The sequence below is a fragment of the Centroberyx gerrardi genome, chromosome 13 (genome assembly GCF_048128805.1).
Source record: "Centroberyx gerrardi isolate f3 chromosome 13, fCenGer3.hap1.cur.20231027, whole genome shotgun sequence".
NCBI lineage: Eukaryota > Metazoa > Chordata > Actinopteri > Beryciformes > Berycidae > Centroberyx > Centroberyx gerrardi.
The window spans coordinates 31,272,005-31,291,399 of NC_136009.1; the positions used below are offsets into that span (position 1 = coordinate 31,272,005).

The 19,395-nt window shown below is 49.9% G+C and overlaps 1 protein-coding gene across 1 annotated transcript; it reads right to left on the minus strand.

Annotated features, from left to right (window-relative positions):
• Positions 1 to 7,977, minus strand: LOC144542172 (dynein axonemal heavy chain 17-like). Its single transcript, XM_078287912.1, has 12 exons — positions 7,969 to 7,977; positions 7,552 to 7,668; positions 7,052 to 7,302; positions 6,350 to 6,542; positions 5,458 to 5,598; positions 5,247 to 5,349; positions 4,201 to 4,301; positions 3,947 to 4,084; positions 3,370 to 3,510; positions 2,931 to 3,089; positions 283 to 531; positions 1 to 174 (listed from the first exon to the last, which is right to left on the minus strand). The coding sequence occupies exons 1-12, from the start codon at positions 7,975 to 7,977 to the stop codon at positions 1 to 3; spliced, it is 1,776 nt and encodes a 591-aa protein (XP_078144038.1).
• Positions 7,978 to 19,395: the final 11,418 nt, after the last annotated feature.

Consider the following 19,395-nt stretch of genomic DNA (forward strand, 5'->3'; position numbering starts at 1 on the left):
TTACCTGCTGCAGACGGACTCCAGCAGGTGTTGTGTGAACATGCGTCTCCAGCTCTGGATGACGGACAGCAGCGAGCGTCTGAAAGGTCGGAGGTCGAGCCGCAGCCAGCCGCTCAGAACCGGGCGCTCGTCCAGCCGGCTCGCCTCGCCGCGCAGACGCTCGTACGACTCCACCTGCGGGACGGAGCCGGGTCAGATCCAGAGCATCAGCGGTAAACGTCAGGTTTTAGTGTCAGGTTGTGTGTGTGTGTGTGTGTGTGTGTGTGTGTGGGGGTCCTGTACCTCCCTGCTGAAGTCCTGCAGGGTGGGGGGTGCGGCGGGGGGCGGGGCCTCGGCCTCCAGCTCCTCCGGACTCGGCACCCGGCCGTAGGTCAGGAACTGCTGCATCACTTCCTGCCTGTCGTCCTGCCACAGGAAGGAGAACCTGTCTAACTGCTCCCTCAGCCGCTCCGCCTCCTCCTGCACCTCCTGCCCCCGCCGCAGCACCTCCCCCCGCAACACACACAGCTCCACCTGCTGCTGCAGGGCCAGCTGAGAGACAGACAGGCAGAGAGAGAGAGACAGGCAGAGAGACAGAGAGGGAGAGACAGGCAGAGAGAGACAGACAGGCAGAGAGAGAGAGACAGGCAGAGAGAGACAGACAGGCAGAGAGAGAGAGACAGGCAGAGAGAGAGAGACAGAGAGAGAGAAAGACAGGCAGAGAGACAGAGAGGGAGAGACAGGCAGAGAGAGACAGACAGGCAGAGAGAGAGAGACAGGCAGAGAGAGACAGACAGGCAGAGAGACAGAGAGAGACAGACAGGCAGAGAGAGAGAGACAGGCAGAGAGAGACAGACAGGCAGAGAGACAGAGAGGGAGAGACAGGCAGAGAGAGACAGACAGGCAGAGAGAGAGAGACAGGCAGAGAGACACAGACAGGCAGAGAGAGAGAGACAGGCAGAGAGAGAGAGACAGAGAGAGAGAAAGACAGGCAGAGAGAGACAGACAGGCAGAGAGACAGAGAGGGAGAGACAGGCAGAGAGAGACAGACAGGCAGAGAGAGACAGACAGGCAGAGAGAGAGACAGAGAGAGAGAGACAGGCAGAGAGAGACAGACAGGCAGAGAGAGAGAGACAGGCAGAGAGAGACAGACAGGCAGAGAGAGAGAGACAGGCAGAGAGAGACAGACAGGCAGAGAGAGAGAGACAGGCAGAGAGAGACAGACAGGCAGAGAGAGAGAGACAGGCAGAGAGAGAGACAGGCAGAGAGAGAGAGACAGGCAGAGAGAGACAGACAGGCAGAGAGAGAGAGACAGGCAGAGAGAGACAGACAGGCAGAGAGAGAGAGACAGGCAGAGAGAGACAGACAGGCAGAGAGAGAGAGACAGAGAGAGAGAAAGACAGGCAGAGAGAGACAGACAGAGAGGGAGAGAGACAGGCAGGCAGACAGGGAGGGAGAGAGAGACAGGCAGAGAGAGACAGACAGGCAGAGAGAGAGAGACAGGCAGAGAGACAGACAGGCAGAGAGAGACAGAGAGGGAGAGAGGCAGAGAGAGAGAGACAGGCAGAGAGAGAGAGACAGGCAGAGAGAGACAGACAGGCAGAGAGAGAGAGAGGGAGAGACAGGCAGAGAGAGAGAGACAGGCAGAGAGAGACAGACAGGCAGAGAGAGAGAGACAGAGAGAGAGAGAAAGACAGGCAGAGAGAGACAGACAGAGAGGGAGAAAGACAGGCAGAGAGAGACAGACAGAGAGGGAGAGAGACAGGCAGGCAGACAGGGAGGGAGAGAGAGACAGGCAGAGAGAGACAGACAGGCAGAGAGAGAGAGACAGGCAGAGAGACAGACAGGCAGAGAGAGACAGAGAGGGAGAGAGGCAGAGAGAGAGAGACAGGCAGAGAGAGAGAGACAGGCAGAGAGAGACAGACAGGCAGAGAGAGAGAGAGGGAGAGACAGGCAGAGAGAGAGAGACAGGCAGAGAGAGACAGACAGGCAGAGAGAGAGAGACAGAGAGAGAGAGAAAGACAGGCAGAGAGAGACAGACAGAGAGGGAGAGAGACAGGCAGGCAGACAGGGAGGGAGAGAGAGACAGGCAGAGAGAGACAGACAGGCAGAGAGAGACAGACAGGCAGAGAGACAGAGAGACAGGTAGAGTGTCAGCTGGTCATGAGACTGATACAGACCAACCTCAGACCAGCACTGCTCCAAAACCACCAATCAGAGTAAACCAAATGATACAACAAACAAAAGATCCATAAAAGATCCATATCTGGAACATTGGACAAATCAAACAAACACAAAACCCAAAGCAGAGACGGATCCTGAGCAGTTCGTCCAATAAGGTGCAGACAGACAGACAGGCAGGCAGACAGACAGGCAGGCAGACAGACAGACAGGCAGACAGACAGGCAGACAGACCTGGTGTGGGTCCCTGCAGACAGACAGACAGGCAGACAGACCTGGTGTGGGTCCCTGCAGACAGACAGACAGACAGACAGACAGACAGGCAGGCAGACAGACAGGCAGACAGACAGACAGACCTGGTGTGGGTCCCTGCAGACAGACAGACAGACAGACCTGGTGTGGGTCCCTGCAGACAGACAGACAGACAGACAGGCAGACAGACAGACAGACAGACAGACAGACAGACAGGCAGACAGACAGACAGACAGACAGACAGACAGACAGACAGGCAGACAGACCTGGTGTGGGTCCCTGCAGACAGACAGACAGACAGACAGACAGACAGACAGACAGACAGGCAGACAGACCTGGTGTGGGTCCCTGCAGACAGACAGACAGACAGACAGACAGACAGACAGACAGACAGGCAGACAGACCTGGTGTGGGTCCCTGCAGACAGACAGACAGACAGACAGACAGACAGACCTGGTGTGGGTCCCTGCAGACAGACAGACAGACAGACAGACAGACAGACAGACAGACAGACAGACCTGGTGTGGGTCCCTGCAGACAGACAGGGGGTGTATCAGCTCAGCTGCAGTGTAGATCTGATCCAGCAGAGACTTCAGTCTGTCAGTCAGCCTGCAGCTCAACACACACTCTGCCTCCTGCAGCTGCACACACACACACAGCAGAGGAGCCCCGCCGCTCTGCACACACACACACACACACACACACACACACACACACACACACACACTCATTTCTTATGTTGCATGTATCTTGATATTTTATTATATTCACATATTTCCATATTTTTGCACATTTTCATATGTTCATATTTGTTCTCAGCTCTTAACGTTCCAGTGTTGTGACTGTTGGTTGTGTGTTGTGGTTCTATTTAATACTCCGTTAGTTCTATTCTAAATTCAATTCTATTTTTCTTTATTGTATCGTGTTACTAACCCCTGTCCCATAATGCATCTGTACCTCAGGGTTCATGTTGTCGGACAGGAAGTGGAGAGAGATGCTGAGCAGCTGGAAGAATCCGTCCAGAACTTTGTCATCGATGTGATCCAGATATCTGACCCACGACTCAGCAGGCTCCGCCCCCAGCAGCTCCCTGTTCTCCTGCAGACAGACAGGTTCAGCTGCAGACAGACAGGTTCAGCTCCCTGTTCTCCAGCAGACAGACAGGTTCAGCTCCCTGTTCTCCTGCAGACAGACAGGTTCAGCTGCAGACAGACAGGTTCAGCTCCCTGTTCTCCTGCAGACAGACAGGTTCAGCTGCAGACAGACAGGTTCAGCTGCAGACAGACAGGTTCAGCTCCCTGTTCTCCTGCAGACAGACAGGTTCAGCTGCAGACAGACAGGTTCAGCTGCAGACAGACAGGTTCAGCTCCCTGTTCTCCTGCAGACAGACAGGTTCAGCTGCAGACAGACAGGTTCAGCTCCCTGTTCTCCTGCAGACAGACAGGTTCAGCTGCAGACAGACAGGCTCAGCTGCAGACAGACAGGTTCTCCTGCAGACAGACAGGTTCAGCTGCAGACAGACAGGTTCAGTTACCTGTGTCAGTCTGAGAAGCTCCGCCCCCGACTCTCTGATCTGTGTGTATCGTCTGTCCAGCTGAGCTCCGCCCTCCAGGTCCAGCAGAGAGTCCGTCTGTCCGCCTGTCCGCTCCAGCAGAGGAGACACACTCCAGGCCTAAACCAGTTCAACCAGTTCAACCAGTATCACACTCCAGGCCTAAACCAGTTCAACCAGTTCAACCAGTATCACACACCAGGCCTAAACAATAGCTGCATTTACAGAGGTCAGACCTGGATGCTGCGGGTCATGGCGTCCATGTTGGCTCTGGCCCGGCTCAGTCTGCAGTGGAACTCACACAGCTGCTCTCTGATCTGCTGGATCAGCTGCCAGCCTGCTCACACACACACACACACACACACACACACACACACGAGAACCAGTCAGTCAGAACAGGCGGTCAGGACCAGTCAGTCAGAACAGGCGGTCAGAACAGGCGGTCAGGACCAGGCGGTCGGAACAGGCGGTCAGGACCAGTCAGTCAGAACAGGCGGTCAGAACAGGCGGTCAGGACCAGGCGGTCGGAACAGGCGGTCAGGACCAGTCAGTCAGAACAGGCGGTCAGAACAGGCGGTCAGGACCAGTCAGTCAGAACAGGCGGTCAGGACCAGGCGGTCGGAACAGGCGGTCAGGACCAGTCAGTCAGAACAGGCGGTCAGAACAGGCGGTCAGGACCAGTCAGTCAGAACAGGCGGTCAGGACCAGTCAGTCAGAACAGGCGGTCAGAACAGGCGGTCAGGACCAGTCAGTCAGAACAGGCGGTCAGGACCAGGCGGTTGGAACAGGCGGTCAGAACAGGCGGTCAGGACCAGGCGGTCAGAACAGGCGGTCAGAACAGGCGGTCAGAACAGGCGGTCAGGACCAGGCGGTCAGAACAGGCGGTCAGAACAGGCGGTCAGGACCAGGCGGTCAGGACCAGTCAGTCAGAACAGGCGGTCAGAACAGGCGGTCAGAACAGGCGGTCAGGACCAGGCAGTCAGGACCAGGCGGTCAGGACCAGTCAGTCAGAACAGGCGGTCAGAACAGGCGGTCAGAACAGGCGGTCAGAACAGGCGGTCAGGACCAGGCAGTCAGGACCAGGCAGTCAGGACCAGGCGGTCAGAACAGGCGGTCAGAACAGGCGGTCAGAACAGGCGGTCAGGAACAGGCGGTCAGAACAGGCGGTCAGGACCAGGCGGTCAGAACAGGCGGTCAGAACAGGCGGTCAGGACCAGGCGGTCAGAACAGGCGGTCAGAACAGGCGGTCAGAACAGGCGGTCAGAACAGGCGGTCTCCTCACCCTCACAGCTCCAGGTCAGTCTCTCTGCCTCAGTCAGTTTCTCCTGGACTTCCTGCAGCTGCTGCTGGACCAGAGGAAACTCCACCGACACCGAGCTCACCACCTGAGAGACAGACTGAGGTCACCTGTCTGTCTGCCTGTGTGTGTGTGTGTGTGTGTGTGTGTGTGTGTGTGTGTGCGTGTGTGTGTGCGTGTGTGTGTGTGTGTGGACCTGGTTGTAGCAGGACACCAGCAGCTCCAGGCTGCAGATGTTCTTCCTGAAGGTTTGTCTCCTGCTGAAGATCTCTGCTGCTCTGGGAGGAACGTTCCTCTGAGCCTGCAGGTACTTCACCTCCCTCAGCACAGCCGCCAGCTGCACACACACACACACACACACACACACACACACACACATACACACAGGGAGATGGCAGGTTCAGTTGTCCTGCAGCAGCCAGAGGAGGAAAGACTTCCCTCCTGGGAGATTAATAAGGTTCAGCAAGGTTCAAATCAAATCTCTAGTTTCTTGCTGGGAGTGTGTGTGTGTGTGTGTGTGTGTGTGTGTGTGGGTATGACTTCAGTCACTTTCAGGGACACACACCAGACTTAAGACCAGTTGATTGGGGACAGCTTGTGCAATTGGGGACAAAAGCCGTGTCTCCAATTGGTAAAAAGCTGATTTTTGGGTCAGTGGTTAAGGTTAGGGTCAGGTTAAGGTTTAGGCAAGTAGTGGTTATGTTTAGGGTAAGTCTCCAGGAAATGAATGTAAGTCTATGTAAATACCCCAAAAGTGACTTTAAGTATAACTGTGTGTGTGTGTGTGTGTGTGTATCTGACCAGACTCAGAGGCGTTGCTGTCATACTTCATGTGTGATTTGGTTAAAAACCTTTATATTTGTGAGCCAACCTGTAAACCTGAAACCCAAACTGAAGACTGACAGGAACAGTTTGAAGTGTCTGATGTGAGTTAACTATCGTCTGTTAAATCTTACAACTCACTTTTATGTGTGGATCTATTATTGTTTGGTCCTTTCTTACCTTGCTTTCATTGCTTTTGCAGTTAATGTGATGTTTAAAGTGTATAAAGTGCTAAATAAAGATGTATTATTGTAAAGAAGAGCGACCTGCGGGGTGAAGTTGACCCTCAGCAGGTCGTCCCGGCTGCGGAGCATCACAGATTGTTCCAGGCCGAAGTCGCAGTCGGCGTCGACCCGGCCGCTCCAGTCCGAGTACACGGCGTCGCAGTACTGACGCAGTAATACTGACGTCCTGTCGTACTGACGCAGCAGCAGCTCGGCCTCCTCTGAGTCCAGACACCTGGAGACAGCAGCTTCATCACATGGAGCCGCAGCTGTTCACTCTTCATCAACACCAGCCGCCGACCGACTGACATGTGAGGCAGGGCCGATATTCCATAATGTCAAATAGATTGTATATATTCCGCAGTATCGTATATTGCACCGTGTTAGGATAAAAACTTTTAAACTTATAAACCTGTAATCTACTAGTGGTAGGACAGTAAAAAACAAAAATAATCATAATTGTAGTGAAAAATTTGAGTTCCCTTTTCCATAATCCCAGAAATAGCAGGAGTGAGCAAATTACACCAAATGTTTTTTGCTTGAACAGTATCATCATTATGATTGTTATTATTATCATTAATTGTAATTGTATTGTAATGTATTAGAAGAAATAAAATAAAATACCACAAAAGCGTACATTTTGTATAAATGTTGACTATGGCCCAAGCCTGTCAGTGTGTCTGAGCTGCGTCAGTCATCTCTCCAGATCAAAGATGTAATATTCTGTTCTTCCTCTGGTCTTACAGGTGTCTGACGGCCTCGTAGCTCCTCATGGCGGTCTGGACTCTCTGTCGGAGGTGGTGCGCCCGGGCGAGTCGCCCGGCGGCGGGCGGCAGGTTCTTCCCCGCCGCTCCTCCCGCCTCCCGCCGGCCGTCCAGCAGCCGCTCGGCTCGCTCCAGCTCGCCGCTCAGCAGCCGCACCAGACGGAGAGATTTATGGCGGAGCTGCTGCCGGATGAGCGGACGCTCCAACATGAAACCAAACATCTCCAACAGCTGAAACACAGAGCGGCTCATTCATCAGGTGTCTGATCACCTGCTGCTGGAACTTTCACATTAAAACACTGATAACTAAACAGTTTCTGTGTGTTCAGGTCTAAATCCTCTGTCTGAAACTGTCTCTTCAGTGATGTTGGGGCGTTTTGGGACGCGAAGCTTAACGTTCAGAAACACGGTGAACATCAGCTTCAGATCGGCTGACCTGATGACATCATCAAGATGACTGACAGGAGGGCGGGGCCTCACCTTCCCTGCAGCCTCAGCAGCGGGACAGTCGTCCCAGACTCTGCAGAGGAGACAACCCAGCCGCCACTCAAAGTCTGTGATGTCATCCTGAAACTGCTGCAGGCTCACATCAACACTCTGAGGAGGAAGAGGAAGAGGAGGAGGAGGAGGAGGAGGGAGAGGAGGAGGAAGACAAGGAGAGAGGAGGAGGAATAAGAGAAGGAGGAGGGAGAGGAGGAGGAGGAGGAGGAAGAAGAGGAGGAGGAAGAGGAAGAGGAGGAGGAGGAAGACTTTCTAAAAAGGAAACCAGGAACTTGTACTCTTAATACATTTTAAATTAGACACTTTTTACTTTTACTGCAGTAGTTTTATACAGCAGTACTTTTACTGCTACTCCAGTAGGATATCAGTGAAGTCACAGTACTTGTACTGCAGTACTGGATACATCATGTGACTGTGTGCTGTGACCTGGTCATGTGACCTGATCATGTGACTGTGTGTTGACCTGGTCACGTGACCCTGGTCATGTGACTGCATGTTGACCTGGTCATGTGACCCTGGTCATGTGACTGTGCTGACCTGGTCGTCAGTGTCGGTGGCGTCAGTTCTGCAGGCAGCCAGTGTGTTGACGCACTGCAGGAAGTCGTTGTTGACGGACTGCAGCAGGTCGCTCAGCGCTCCGCCTGCAACGCCCTGCAGCTCCACCTGCTGCAGCCGGGACAGCAACACACACACACTGTACACCTCCTGGGGGGGGGGATAGAGAGGAGAGGAGACGAGGGAGGAGGAGAAATGAACTTTTCACCAATCCATACTTCCTGTTCCTATGCAGTTCCATTTTAACAGGGTTCTACTCTTCTGTGTGTGTGTGTGTGTGTGTGTGTGTGTGTGTGTGTGTGTGTGTGCATACTTCAATGGACTGCAGCCGCTTCAGGAAAGCGTCCAGGTGGCAGAAGACCAGATGAGAAGGAAAGTCCCAGCTCCTGGAGTTTCCATCCTGCAGTCAAGAAGAAACCAACTTCAACACATTCATGTTTTCATTTGGGCTTCAGATATTAATCTCAGCTCAGTGAGCTGCCAGGTTCAGGTTCAGGTTCAGGGTTCAGGGTTCAGGTTCAGGGTTCAGGGTTCAGGGTTCAGGGTTCAGGTTCAGGTTCAGGGTTCAGGGTTCAGGGTTCAGGTTCAGGGTCCAGGTTCAGGTTCAGGTTCAGGTGTCAGGGTTCAGGGTTCAGGTTTACCTTGCAGACAGAGCTGTAGGTGTGTCTGAAGCTCTGTAGGGTCTGGATGCTCAGTCTGATGCGGTGCAGCGTGTGGCAGCTCTCTGATGTCAGGCCCGTCATCACTTCCTCTGGACGCAGGAACTTCCTGCTCTGCAGGAACAAGCCGCTCAGCGAGCCGCTCATCATCGAGCCGCTCATCATCGAGCCGCTCAGCGAGCCGCTCAGACTGAATGGAACTCTAAACAGCAAGGCTATAGAGCTCGGTGATATATCCATATATCAGACTAGAGACCCTCTGGGATTTTGGTTATTGTAATATTGTGATATATGTACTTAAATGTTGTCTTCTCAAGGTCTTAAACGCTGCGTTACAGTTATCTTTTACAGTTCTACAGTTCTCTTTCATAGCACTCGTTTCGATGTCTTGCTATGGGATGCGCTCCCATGCATACCTACAGAAGCAGGTATTCCACTACACCAGCCCTGAGTGGCTGGCAGTCATGATGCGTGTGTCAGGACCCTCCTCCTATATATAGGGCTGACGCTGCGTCACTCATCATTCAAACACCTCTTTTCGCTTCAGAAGTACATCTCTCGCTTGTTGCTACAGATACTAGCTTAACTGTTCACAGATGGAGTACAATAACTCCATCGCCGAGCGCTAGTTTTGCTGTTGCTTCGGGCTTCGTCTTGCCTTCTCCATAGGTGAGACGCCGTGAGGGACTGCGTTCAGTCTAGTCTGTACCCAAACAGTGGAGGTGTTCGCCACGGTTAGCTACTCTGGCACTAGCTTGACCGGCTGCCCGCCGTCTTGCTCTACCTGGTTTAGCTTCGGGCTTTTATCACTCCAGATATTGGCCACCGTTTAGTACTCCATGCTAAATGGCGACAGCTGCAAAGTTGCCCCACACCAAGGGGGAAGAGAAGACCAGTGCGCGACTGCAAATGTGGGAACAAGGTCTCGAGTAAAGACTCACACCAGGCCCGCTCCGCCTGTCTCGGGCTGCAACATGCCCGAGCAGCGATCGACTCCCCCGGCTCCTGCGGACACTGTGCCCAGTTCACTATGAAGAGCCTCCGGCGCAGGCTAGCTAGAGGAAGGGTCTGCGGGAGAGGAGTTACTCATAGCCGACGAGGATGACGATGACTCCTCTTTTCGTGCCACTGACTCAACATGTCAGCAGCCGCCCTCTCAGCGTGTCGATGATTGCAGGTGTGGGTTCCCCGCCCGCCCCCACCCTCAGTGTCGACATGCACGATGTGTGCAAACGTGGCGCAGATAAAGCTGAAAATTCCGTGGCCGGTTGTCGCAGAGGAGGTACCCCGATCCTGCTACGAGGGGAAGAAATTGCCCCAGGCCAAGAGGGCTGCATGACAGCTCCTCCCAGCTTTTCCGGCACTCCTGGAGGAGGTTTCCTCTTCATGGCGGGAGCGTCCGTTTTCCAGCAGGTCCCCCATTCCAGGGGCGTCCTACCTGGATTTCGAGGGGACGGAGAGCCATGGCCCGCCTGCCACCGATGGAGCCGTTGGTGGCGGCTCACCTCCACCCGACATAGTCAGCTGCTTCGCTGCATCGTGAGATGCCCTAAAAAGGCATCTCAGAAAATGCAAGTTTCGTATGCTCACACATGCTTCTCTGCTACATTTAGTACGTCCAGGCGATTGGTTCACTTCAGTCGACCTGAAGGACGTGTACTTTCATATCCTAGATATATCCTCCACACAGGAAATATCTGAGATTTGCCTTTCAGGGCATGGCGTACGAATACCTTGTGCTGCCGTTCAGGCTCTCCCTCAGCCCAAGAGTGTTTGTGAAATGTACCGAGGTGGCTTTAACTCCACTCAGACAGCGGGGTATCTGCCTGGCCACCTATCTGGACGACTGACTGGTTCTAGCGCGCTCAGAACGAGAGGCTATGGCTCACACACACATTCTGATGGCTCACCTAGCCGATCTAGGCTTTACAATAAAAAGGGAAAAGAGCTCACTGACCCCTCAGACAAACCATTGCCTTTCTGGATCTGTGTTTGGACTCGATGCGCTTCACAGCCCATCTATCGGCGGAGCATTCAGAGCCACACTGGCCCGTTTCAGCGCGGGCAGGACGGTCTTCTTCACATTATGCCCGAGACTGTTAGGCTTAATGGCTTCAGCCCTGCTCGTAGTGAAACTCGGCAGGCTGCATATGAGATATTTCCAGCGCTGGGTGGCCTCTCTCAGGCTGAACCCAACGTGTCACGGCCGTTGCAAGGTTTTTATCTCGGTGACGTGCGTGCACACGCTACACCCTTGGAAACTCTGGTCTTTTCTGATGACAGGCGTGTCAATGGGCATGGTCCTGTTCAAAAAAGTGCTTACCACCAACGGCAGCCTGTCAGGCTGGGGAGGGGTACACAAAGGCAGATCAATAAACAATGTCTGGGACGGTCGGCTCGGTCAACTGCCTGGAGCTGCTGGCGGTCCGCTTGACCCTGCAGCATTTCCTCCCGTTCCTCCGGGGATGTCACATATTAGTGAGGATGGACAACACCACTACAGTGGCATATATCAACCGTCAGGGGGGCCTGCGTTCCCGGTGTCTATGCATGCTGGCATGCAGACTGATATTGTGGAGCGATGCGCATCTCCTTTCTCTGAATGTGATGCACTTTCCCAAAGCCCAGAACCGGGAAGCGGATCTGCTTTCCAGAGGCAATCGCTTTTACGGGGAATGGAGACTACACCCACCTGTAGTGAAACAGCTCTGGGAGAGGTTCGGCAGGGCGGAGGTGGACCTATTTGTGTCCAAAGAAAATGCACAGTGTCCACTGTTTTTCTCTCTGCACGTCTGGCCACACATTCCGCTGTACGGGTTTCCCCCTTTGGCCTTAATCTCTCCCACCCTATACAGGGTGAGGGAGAGCCGACTACGGTTACTCCTAATCGCTGCTCTCTGGCCTTCGGTGTCATGGCTGGCGGAGATAACTCATCTCCTCTGCGGCCAGCCATGGCCCCTCCCATTGCGCAGGGACCGCCTGCTGTCACAGGCGGTCCATCCTCACCCGGAACAGCCCTGGCCCGTGAGTGGTTTTCTCTGAGCACTGCAGGGCTTCCCCTCAGTGTTATAAATACCACTCAGAACGCTAGGGCATGGAAGGTGTTTGAGGAATGGTGTGCTAAACCACAGGAAATTCCTTTTCCTGTGGTGGGCGTGATTTTATCCTTCCTTCAGGATTGAATCAATAAGCGGAGAGCCTTCTCCAATATTAAAGTCTACCTGACTGCCATTGCGGCGTGCCACGTGGGTTTTGGGGATAAGACTGTCTGTCAGCATCCACTTGTGTGCCGGTTTATGAGAGGGGGCAGAGGCTGCTCCCGGTTTCTAGACCGGTTTCCCCCTCGTGGGTTTTGGCTGTTGTATTGGAGGCTCTGGTGAGCCATCCATTTGAGCCTATTGAGCAGGTTGACTTGAAGCCATTGTCATTTAAAATGCTTTGCTGCTGGCTTTGGCATCTGCAAAGCGGGTGGGTGATATTCACACGCTGTCGGTGCAACCTGCATGCATGAATTTTGCCTCTGGGAATTTGCGGGTTACCTTACGGCCTAGCCCTGCTTTTGTCCCTAAGGTAATCAACTCATGGTCGCCTGTGGAGCTCGTTGCTTTCCATCCCCCGCCGTTCAGCTCTCCGAGCAGCGGCAGCTACACTTGTGTCCTGTGCGCGCTTTACGCGCATATTTGGTTAGAACTGGTGGTTTCAGGAAAGGAGACCAGTTGTTTGTGTCTTGGGCTGCGCCCTGCAATGGTAAGCCTGTTGCAAAGCAGAGGCTTTCTCACTGGATTGTGGGCTATTGCACTGGCCTATTTGAGCTCGGGTCTCCAGGCCCCGGCTGGTTTACGCACACATTCTACCAGAGGTTTGTCTACCTCTTGGGCCCTGTTTAGAGTGGTCTCTATGCAGGACCTATGTGCTGCAGCTAGCTGGTCCTCGCCTCTCATGTCTGCAAGGTTTTATAGGTTGGATGTTACGGCACCGACTATTGCTCATGCTGTTCGTGTTGGCTCTGACGCAGAGCAGACGGGGCATTCCAACTCCTGTGTACTGGTGGTCAGTCTATGAGATAAGCAATACGGGAGGTACCATATGTCACCAGACCGCCCTTCTTGCTTTGGGGGAAGCGAGAAGAGGTGTGCTTACTTGAATGACGAGTGACGCAGCGTCAGCCCTATATATAGGAGGAGGGTCCTGACGCATGCATCATGACTGCCAGCCACTCAGGGCTTCTGTAGGTATGCGAGGGAGCGCATCCCATAGTGAGACATCTCACTCATGCTACTCAGAAACTCAAAGAAGTTTTCTGAACTTATTGGACTGCTGTAGCGTTCTGTAGTGAAATGAACAGTGAAGGTCTCGACCTGCTTCACCTCATATTCACATTAGTCTACTAATGCTCTTTTCTCTAAATGTTCTTAAGTGTAAATATCTTCTGAAAGCACCAACAGTCTTCCCCAATATATCCTCAATTATCAATATCAAGGTATTGGGTCAAAAATATTGTGATATTTGATTTTGTTGATATTGCCCGCCCCTAACTTCAAGCTCCAAACACAAAGTACCATGTTGATGAACAGGTTGCAGATCTGCTGCAGCAGGATGACGATCCTGGCGGGCCGACTGTAGAACCGACACCTGCTCCACACCAGACACACTGTGTGCATCACAGCCGCCATGTTGGACCGCAGCTGCAACAAGAAGCAGGAAACACTTCAGTTCTCACAGTGAGCAGAGGGCTGCAGGTCCCACCTGTGTTCAGGTCTGACCTGTGTTCAGTCTGACCTGTGTTCAGGTCTGACCTGTGTTCAGTCTGACCTGTGTGAAGTCCACGTGTTCAGTCTGACCTGTGTTCAGTCTGACCTGTGTTCAGGTCTGACCTGTGTTCAGTCTGACCTGTGTGAAGTCCATGTGTTCAGTCTGACCTGTGTTCAGTCTGACCTGTGTTCAGTCTGACCTGTGTGAAGTCCATGTGTTCAGTCTGACCTGTGTTCAGTCTGACCTGTGTGAAGTCCATGTGTTCAGTCTGACCCAGGGGCGGAAATTACGGGGGGGACAGGAGGGTCCGGACCCCCCCTTCCTGGGACTAACACAGAGTTGTCCCCCTCAATATATCATTGTAAACATAACTATATAATTTTAAATAATATAATAATATGCATTGAAAGCACTTGTGCTAATTATAGACGCAAAACAATGCGTTTTTAAGTTTCGAAAGATTGAGTCCCCCCCTCATACGCCTCACAGTGGTTTGGTCCACTGCCTACCTGACTCCCCGAACCCCCACACACACACATCAGCCCTCGGTACGAGTGTGTGTGGAGGATCTCTGGAAGTGTGTCAGTGGTGGCAGACCTCCAGTAAGAAGTTACTTTGCAAAGGTTAACTTAAAACAAAGGATGTGTCAGACATTTTTCTTTACTTCTACCACTCAATAGAATAAAACACTTTCACAATTGTAATCAGACTACATTTTGTTCCGTTACCTCGCGGTTGAATCTCGTGCGTCAGCGTGTTGGTACGGAGCCGCGTCTCCTAATGCATGTGTGTGTATGGAGGCAGGAGGTCTGTCCACAATTAAAATCATCATAACTCACTGAATTTTCGACCGATTTTCAAGCGGTTTGGTTTGTTACAAATGCCAGACATGTATTTATGATACAGGATACTTGGTTAAATTAAAATGCGGGTTTTCATACCAAAATACTTTATCTTTTGTAGATGGTAACAGTAATATTTCTATAATATAATATTTAAGATTAACTTACCCTATGTAATTAGGTTCTAAGTATATTATTTTTTTCTTACTGCATGTAAAATGGCTGCCACTATGTTATTTTGTTCATAATTTTGGAAATAAATGAAGACTTAATTAATAAAAAAGACATAATTACAACAAACATTATGTTAAAATATAAGTAAGTTTCTGGCAGGCTTCATAGCGTTCTGGACTTTTACACATTGACAGCAAAACATTAGAGATCTGCTTTTTCGGGAAAACTAAATCTAATTAGGCATATATTAGCTTTAGTTCAGTTAATGGGTGTTGCATCTCACCTACTACTGTAAATAACCTGCATGCTGTGTGTGTGTGTGTGTGTGTCTATTTGTCAGCCAGTCGGTTAAAATGGCAGAGAAAAGAAAAACAGACATCCGATCATTTTTCAGTGCACCGAAACGCCAAGTAGAAAGACCCCAGTAATATCAAAGGCAATTTGATAAAATCTTCATAAGAAAGGAATGAAGTGCTTATGGAAATGTTTCATAATGGACCTCTATATACATTTAATACAACAGTACTTTTGGCGGCACCTTTGGTGTCCCCTTCAGGAATTGCTCTTGAGAAATTTTTCTGTTTATTGTCCCCCCCAACAGTGAAATGAAATATCCGCCCTTGGTCTGACCTGTGTTCAGTCTGACCTGTGTTCAGTCTGACCTGTGTGAAGTCCATGTGTTCAGTCTGACCTGTGTTCAGTCTGACCTGTGTTCAGTCTGACCTGTGTGAAGTCCATGTGTTCAGCGTCCTGCAGGATCTTCTGCAGAGGCTTCAGGTGCAGAACGACGTCAGCTGCTTCCCTCAGAGCTGCAGGGAGGAAGTCAGGGAAACTTTCACTTTCTAAAGCTTCTGCTGAGCTCTGGATCAGCTGGAGTCGAGCATCTCCCTGACATGATGGAACCCCACAACTCCTCTCATTCACTTTCTTGTATGGAGGAACAGTCTGAAAATCACACTTCTAGCACAAAAAGGAACGAAAACAAAAAAAAAGCAGATTCTGAAAATAAATTTAAAAAACTAGTTCTGTTGCTGAATTGTTTTGAAGTGAATCTGTTTCTTTATGTTTATTAAACCTTTCAGTTTGAAACTTATGCCGATGGAATGAAGAAAATACATTTACCAATAATTCTAAACAGGCGAAAAAAAATGAGACTCGTTTTTTGATATTGGCAGAATCTGCTTTGTCCGGTCTCTGTATTCTGTACATCACCACACGGCCATCTTGGTAGGAAAATAACAGGTGATTGTAATAAATTAATAGGTGATTACAATCAAATGACAAACACAGCCAATGAGCTGTGTGTATTGTAAAGCGCCATATTGGTAGGAAATGCATGTGACATCATGGGAATACTATCAATTTACAATTATTGGTAAACGTATTATTTTCTTTGTTCCATCGTCATAAGTTTCCTCCGACTGGACTTCAGTGTTACACTGAGGTTTTATCACGGCCAGGCCCAACGCCACGCTACTCCCAAAGTTCAACAGCACTTTAAATTAGCTTGTGTTACACTGGAGATTTCTTCAAACACAAATCCTGTCCACCTTGTTGGACGTCCTGGCACAGTTTCCTCAGTACGGGCCAGTAGACGCTCTCTGCCTTCTCAACTACAAACGCCATTTTGCGCGCTTTGGGGCTCATCAGCTGAAAAGAAGATAAAAAATGGAAATAATAATTCTAATAGTGCTTCTCTTCTACTGGCTTCTACTCCCAGCAGGTCGCTGAGCGCACCTGAGCGGAGATGCACTGTAGATTCAGCAGCCGGTTGGTCCAGAAGTCAAACTCCTGCTGTGGAACCGGCTTCAGTCCGTCCAGAACAGACTGAGACGAGTCCAGAGACAAAACCTCACTGACCTGCTGAGTCCAGTCAATTATCACCGAGTCAAACACATGAAGCCACTTTCTGTCAGAGGAGAGGAGGAGAGGAGAGGAGAGGAGAGGAGAGGAGAGGAGAGAGGAGAGGAGAGGAGAGGAGGAGAGGAGAGAGGAGAGGAGAGGAGAGGAGAGGAGAGGAGAGGAGGAGAGGAGAGGAGGAGAGAGGAGAGGAGAGATTAAACTGTATTGCCCCCTGTGGTGAAAACGTGTCACTGCAGCAGTAAGTAGTAAAAGGATGCAGTAAAGAAAAGTAGAAATAGTCTAAATCAGAGCAGCTGAGTATTGAACAGTCAGCTACAGCACTACAGCTTCAGTGGAGATTCTGTATGAATGAACAGCATGAAACATCACAGCATGTGAGCAGGATGTGCAGAACAACACACTGCCCTTATTTGTGACTCTTTTTAACATTTAATATTTGATATTTTTATTTTTATTTTTTTTTCTTATGGCTACTACGTAGTTGTTGCTTGCCTTGTCCTAAGAATTTCATTGTTCAGAATGACCTTGTGTGATACTGTGCATTTGATAAATAAAACACCTGGACTTTGACTTTTGACACAGAGAGACTGAATGAAAAAATAAATGTGAGATACAGTAGAAGACAGTAGAGACGGGACGCACCGCCCGTCAGCGTCCTGCAGAGCGTCTTGTCTTCCTGGAAGAGGCAGGAAGGTTCGTCCCTGAACTCGACCTCTGACCTCCAGCGCCTCGTCCTTCAGCCTCTGCAGCTGCAGACAGACGTCCTGCGATACGACCTCCGGCCAGGAGGGGGCGCTGCCGAGCAGCAGGGACACAACCTGACACAACAACTGACCTTTAACCTAGAGAACAACTGACCTTTAACCTAGAAAACTGACCTTTAACCTAGAAAACAACTGACCTTTAACCTAGAAAACTGCCCCTTAACCTAGAGAACAACTGACCTTTAACCTAGAAAACTGACCTTTAACCTAGAAAACAACTGCCGCTTAACCTAGAGAACAACTGCCCCTTAACCTAGAGAACTGACCTTTAACCTAGAAAACAACTGACCTTTAACCTAGAAAACTGACCTTTAACCTAGAAAACAACTGCCCCTTAACCTAGAGAACTGACCTTTAACCTAAAGAACAACTGACCTTTAACCTAGAGAACTGACCTTTAACCTAAAGAACAACTGACCTTTAACCTAGAGAACTGACCTTTCACCTAAAGAACAACTGACCTTTAACCTAGAGAACTGAAGCCAAAGAAATGCAACTCAGCTAACTGGCAAACTTGGAACTCTGGTCAAAATAGAAATAAAAACTAAAATATAAATGAGAATGACTTATTTTTTCATTCATTCATGTTGTTGGAAGGTCAGCAGCTAGCTAACTAGCTAAGCAGATAACTTAACATGGTAGATTGTATTTTTTCAGTTAACGTTAGCAGCAGAGCGCTAGGCTTCATAACATTAGCTTCCTCCTCACATTACATTAACATTAACTTTTGTCCAAAGCACATTACAGTATCAGTCTTACCTGTGGGCTTCAGTCTGATGATACTGAGCCAGAAAAAATGTGAGAAATGTTTGTAAAAGTAAAACTACAATAAACAAAATCCTAAGTCCATGCATCTAACAGCACCAAAACTGCCAAACCTGCTGTCTAATGACTGACTAGATATTATTATTTGGTCAATGTGATTAATTATTATTCTGAGTCACCAAACCGTCATCAGCTGAGAGGAACTTTGGTTCTGATGCTTTTTATTTGGCTTTCAAATAGTGATTTTTGTTTGATGCTTGCTCTCCAATATGTTGGGGAAAACTTTGATAAAAGATAAAGTAAATAAATGACAGCGCCACCTGGAGGCTAGCTAACCTTAACCGTACCTGCTCTGTCACAGACACAGCAGCGTCCAGCGCGGCGTTAGCCACTTCTCCGGTCACAACACCTTTCATATTGTCCTTTGTGATAACTTCACCTTTCCTTTTGGAGAAATGAATGGCTTTGTTTTGGATATTTCGAGGGAAATCGAGGCTGCCGACCAGCTGAGCTGCTGCATCCAGAGAGAGAAACAGGCTGCAGTAATCACATTTGTCAAAGAAGTTGCTGAGTATAATTCTGTTATTCTTCTCCCCGATAAACTGCTGCCATTTGTCCGGATTCAACTTCAAACTCTTCAGAGTAAAATCTCGAAAAGGATCCAGGCGTTCATCTTTGGCATCCATGGCTCGTTCTACTAATCTCTACTTTGTCTCTGTTATCTTCTTCTTTCCTCGTTTCTAGTTTTTCGTCTGGAAAATAACCATGAATTTTAGATAACTGTGCTAGCAAACTGAAAAACCTTCCAGCAGAAATTCAAACTGGAATCCTAACGGCTGATTTCACCAACGGTTACTAACAGTTGCTCGTGCTGCCTTCACGGTCTCTTCTCGACTCCTACATCCTAGATCTGAGGACGTCAGCGCATTCAAACGCGTTTGGTCGAAAATAATTGAAAAAACAACGGCCCCTGTAATAAAAGTACCAACAACTATCCAAAGTTTTTGGTGGCTGTTATTTAATTTTATAAATCAACCAGCACAGGGTTACTTTGTTCTGCAGTGGCAGAAAGTAGAGGACAAAATGCACATTAACGGTGTAATAGATATTTTTTATTAATTTATCACAGCGCTTCCATGCTCTATGCCATTTTTCCATCAAGTCACCGACTCTGTTCATGTACGTTTCCAGATATGCCGCCCTCAAACACTGTCAGAAAATGTCGAAATTATGACATGAACACACCAACAAAACGAACCAACAAAGTAGTAAATGCGACTGAGAAAGTAGGAATTCCACTGGTTGGAGTCTGGCATGGAAGCTGTGTCAACAACTGATAATAAAAGTGATGCGTACAGAAACTTTTGGCTAATAAATCAAAGACAAATCAGTTCCCCGCCTGGTTTTCTCTCATTTTCATTCTGCCGCTGCAGCACAAAGCATCTGTGT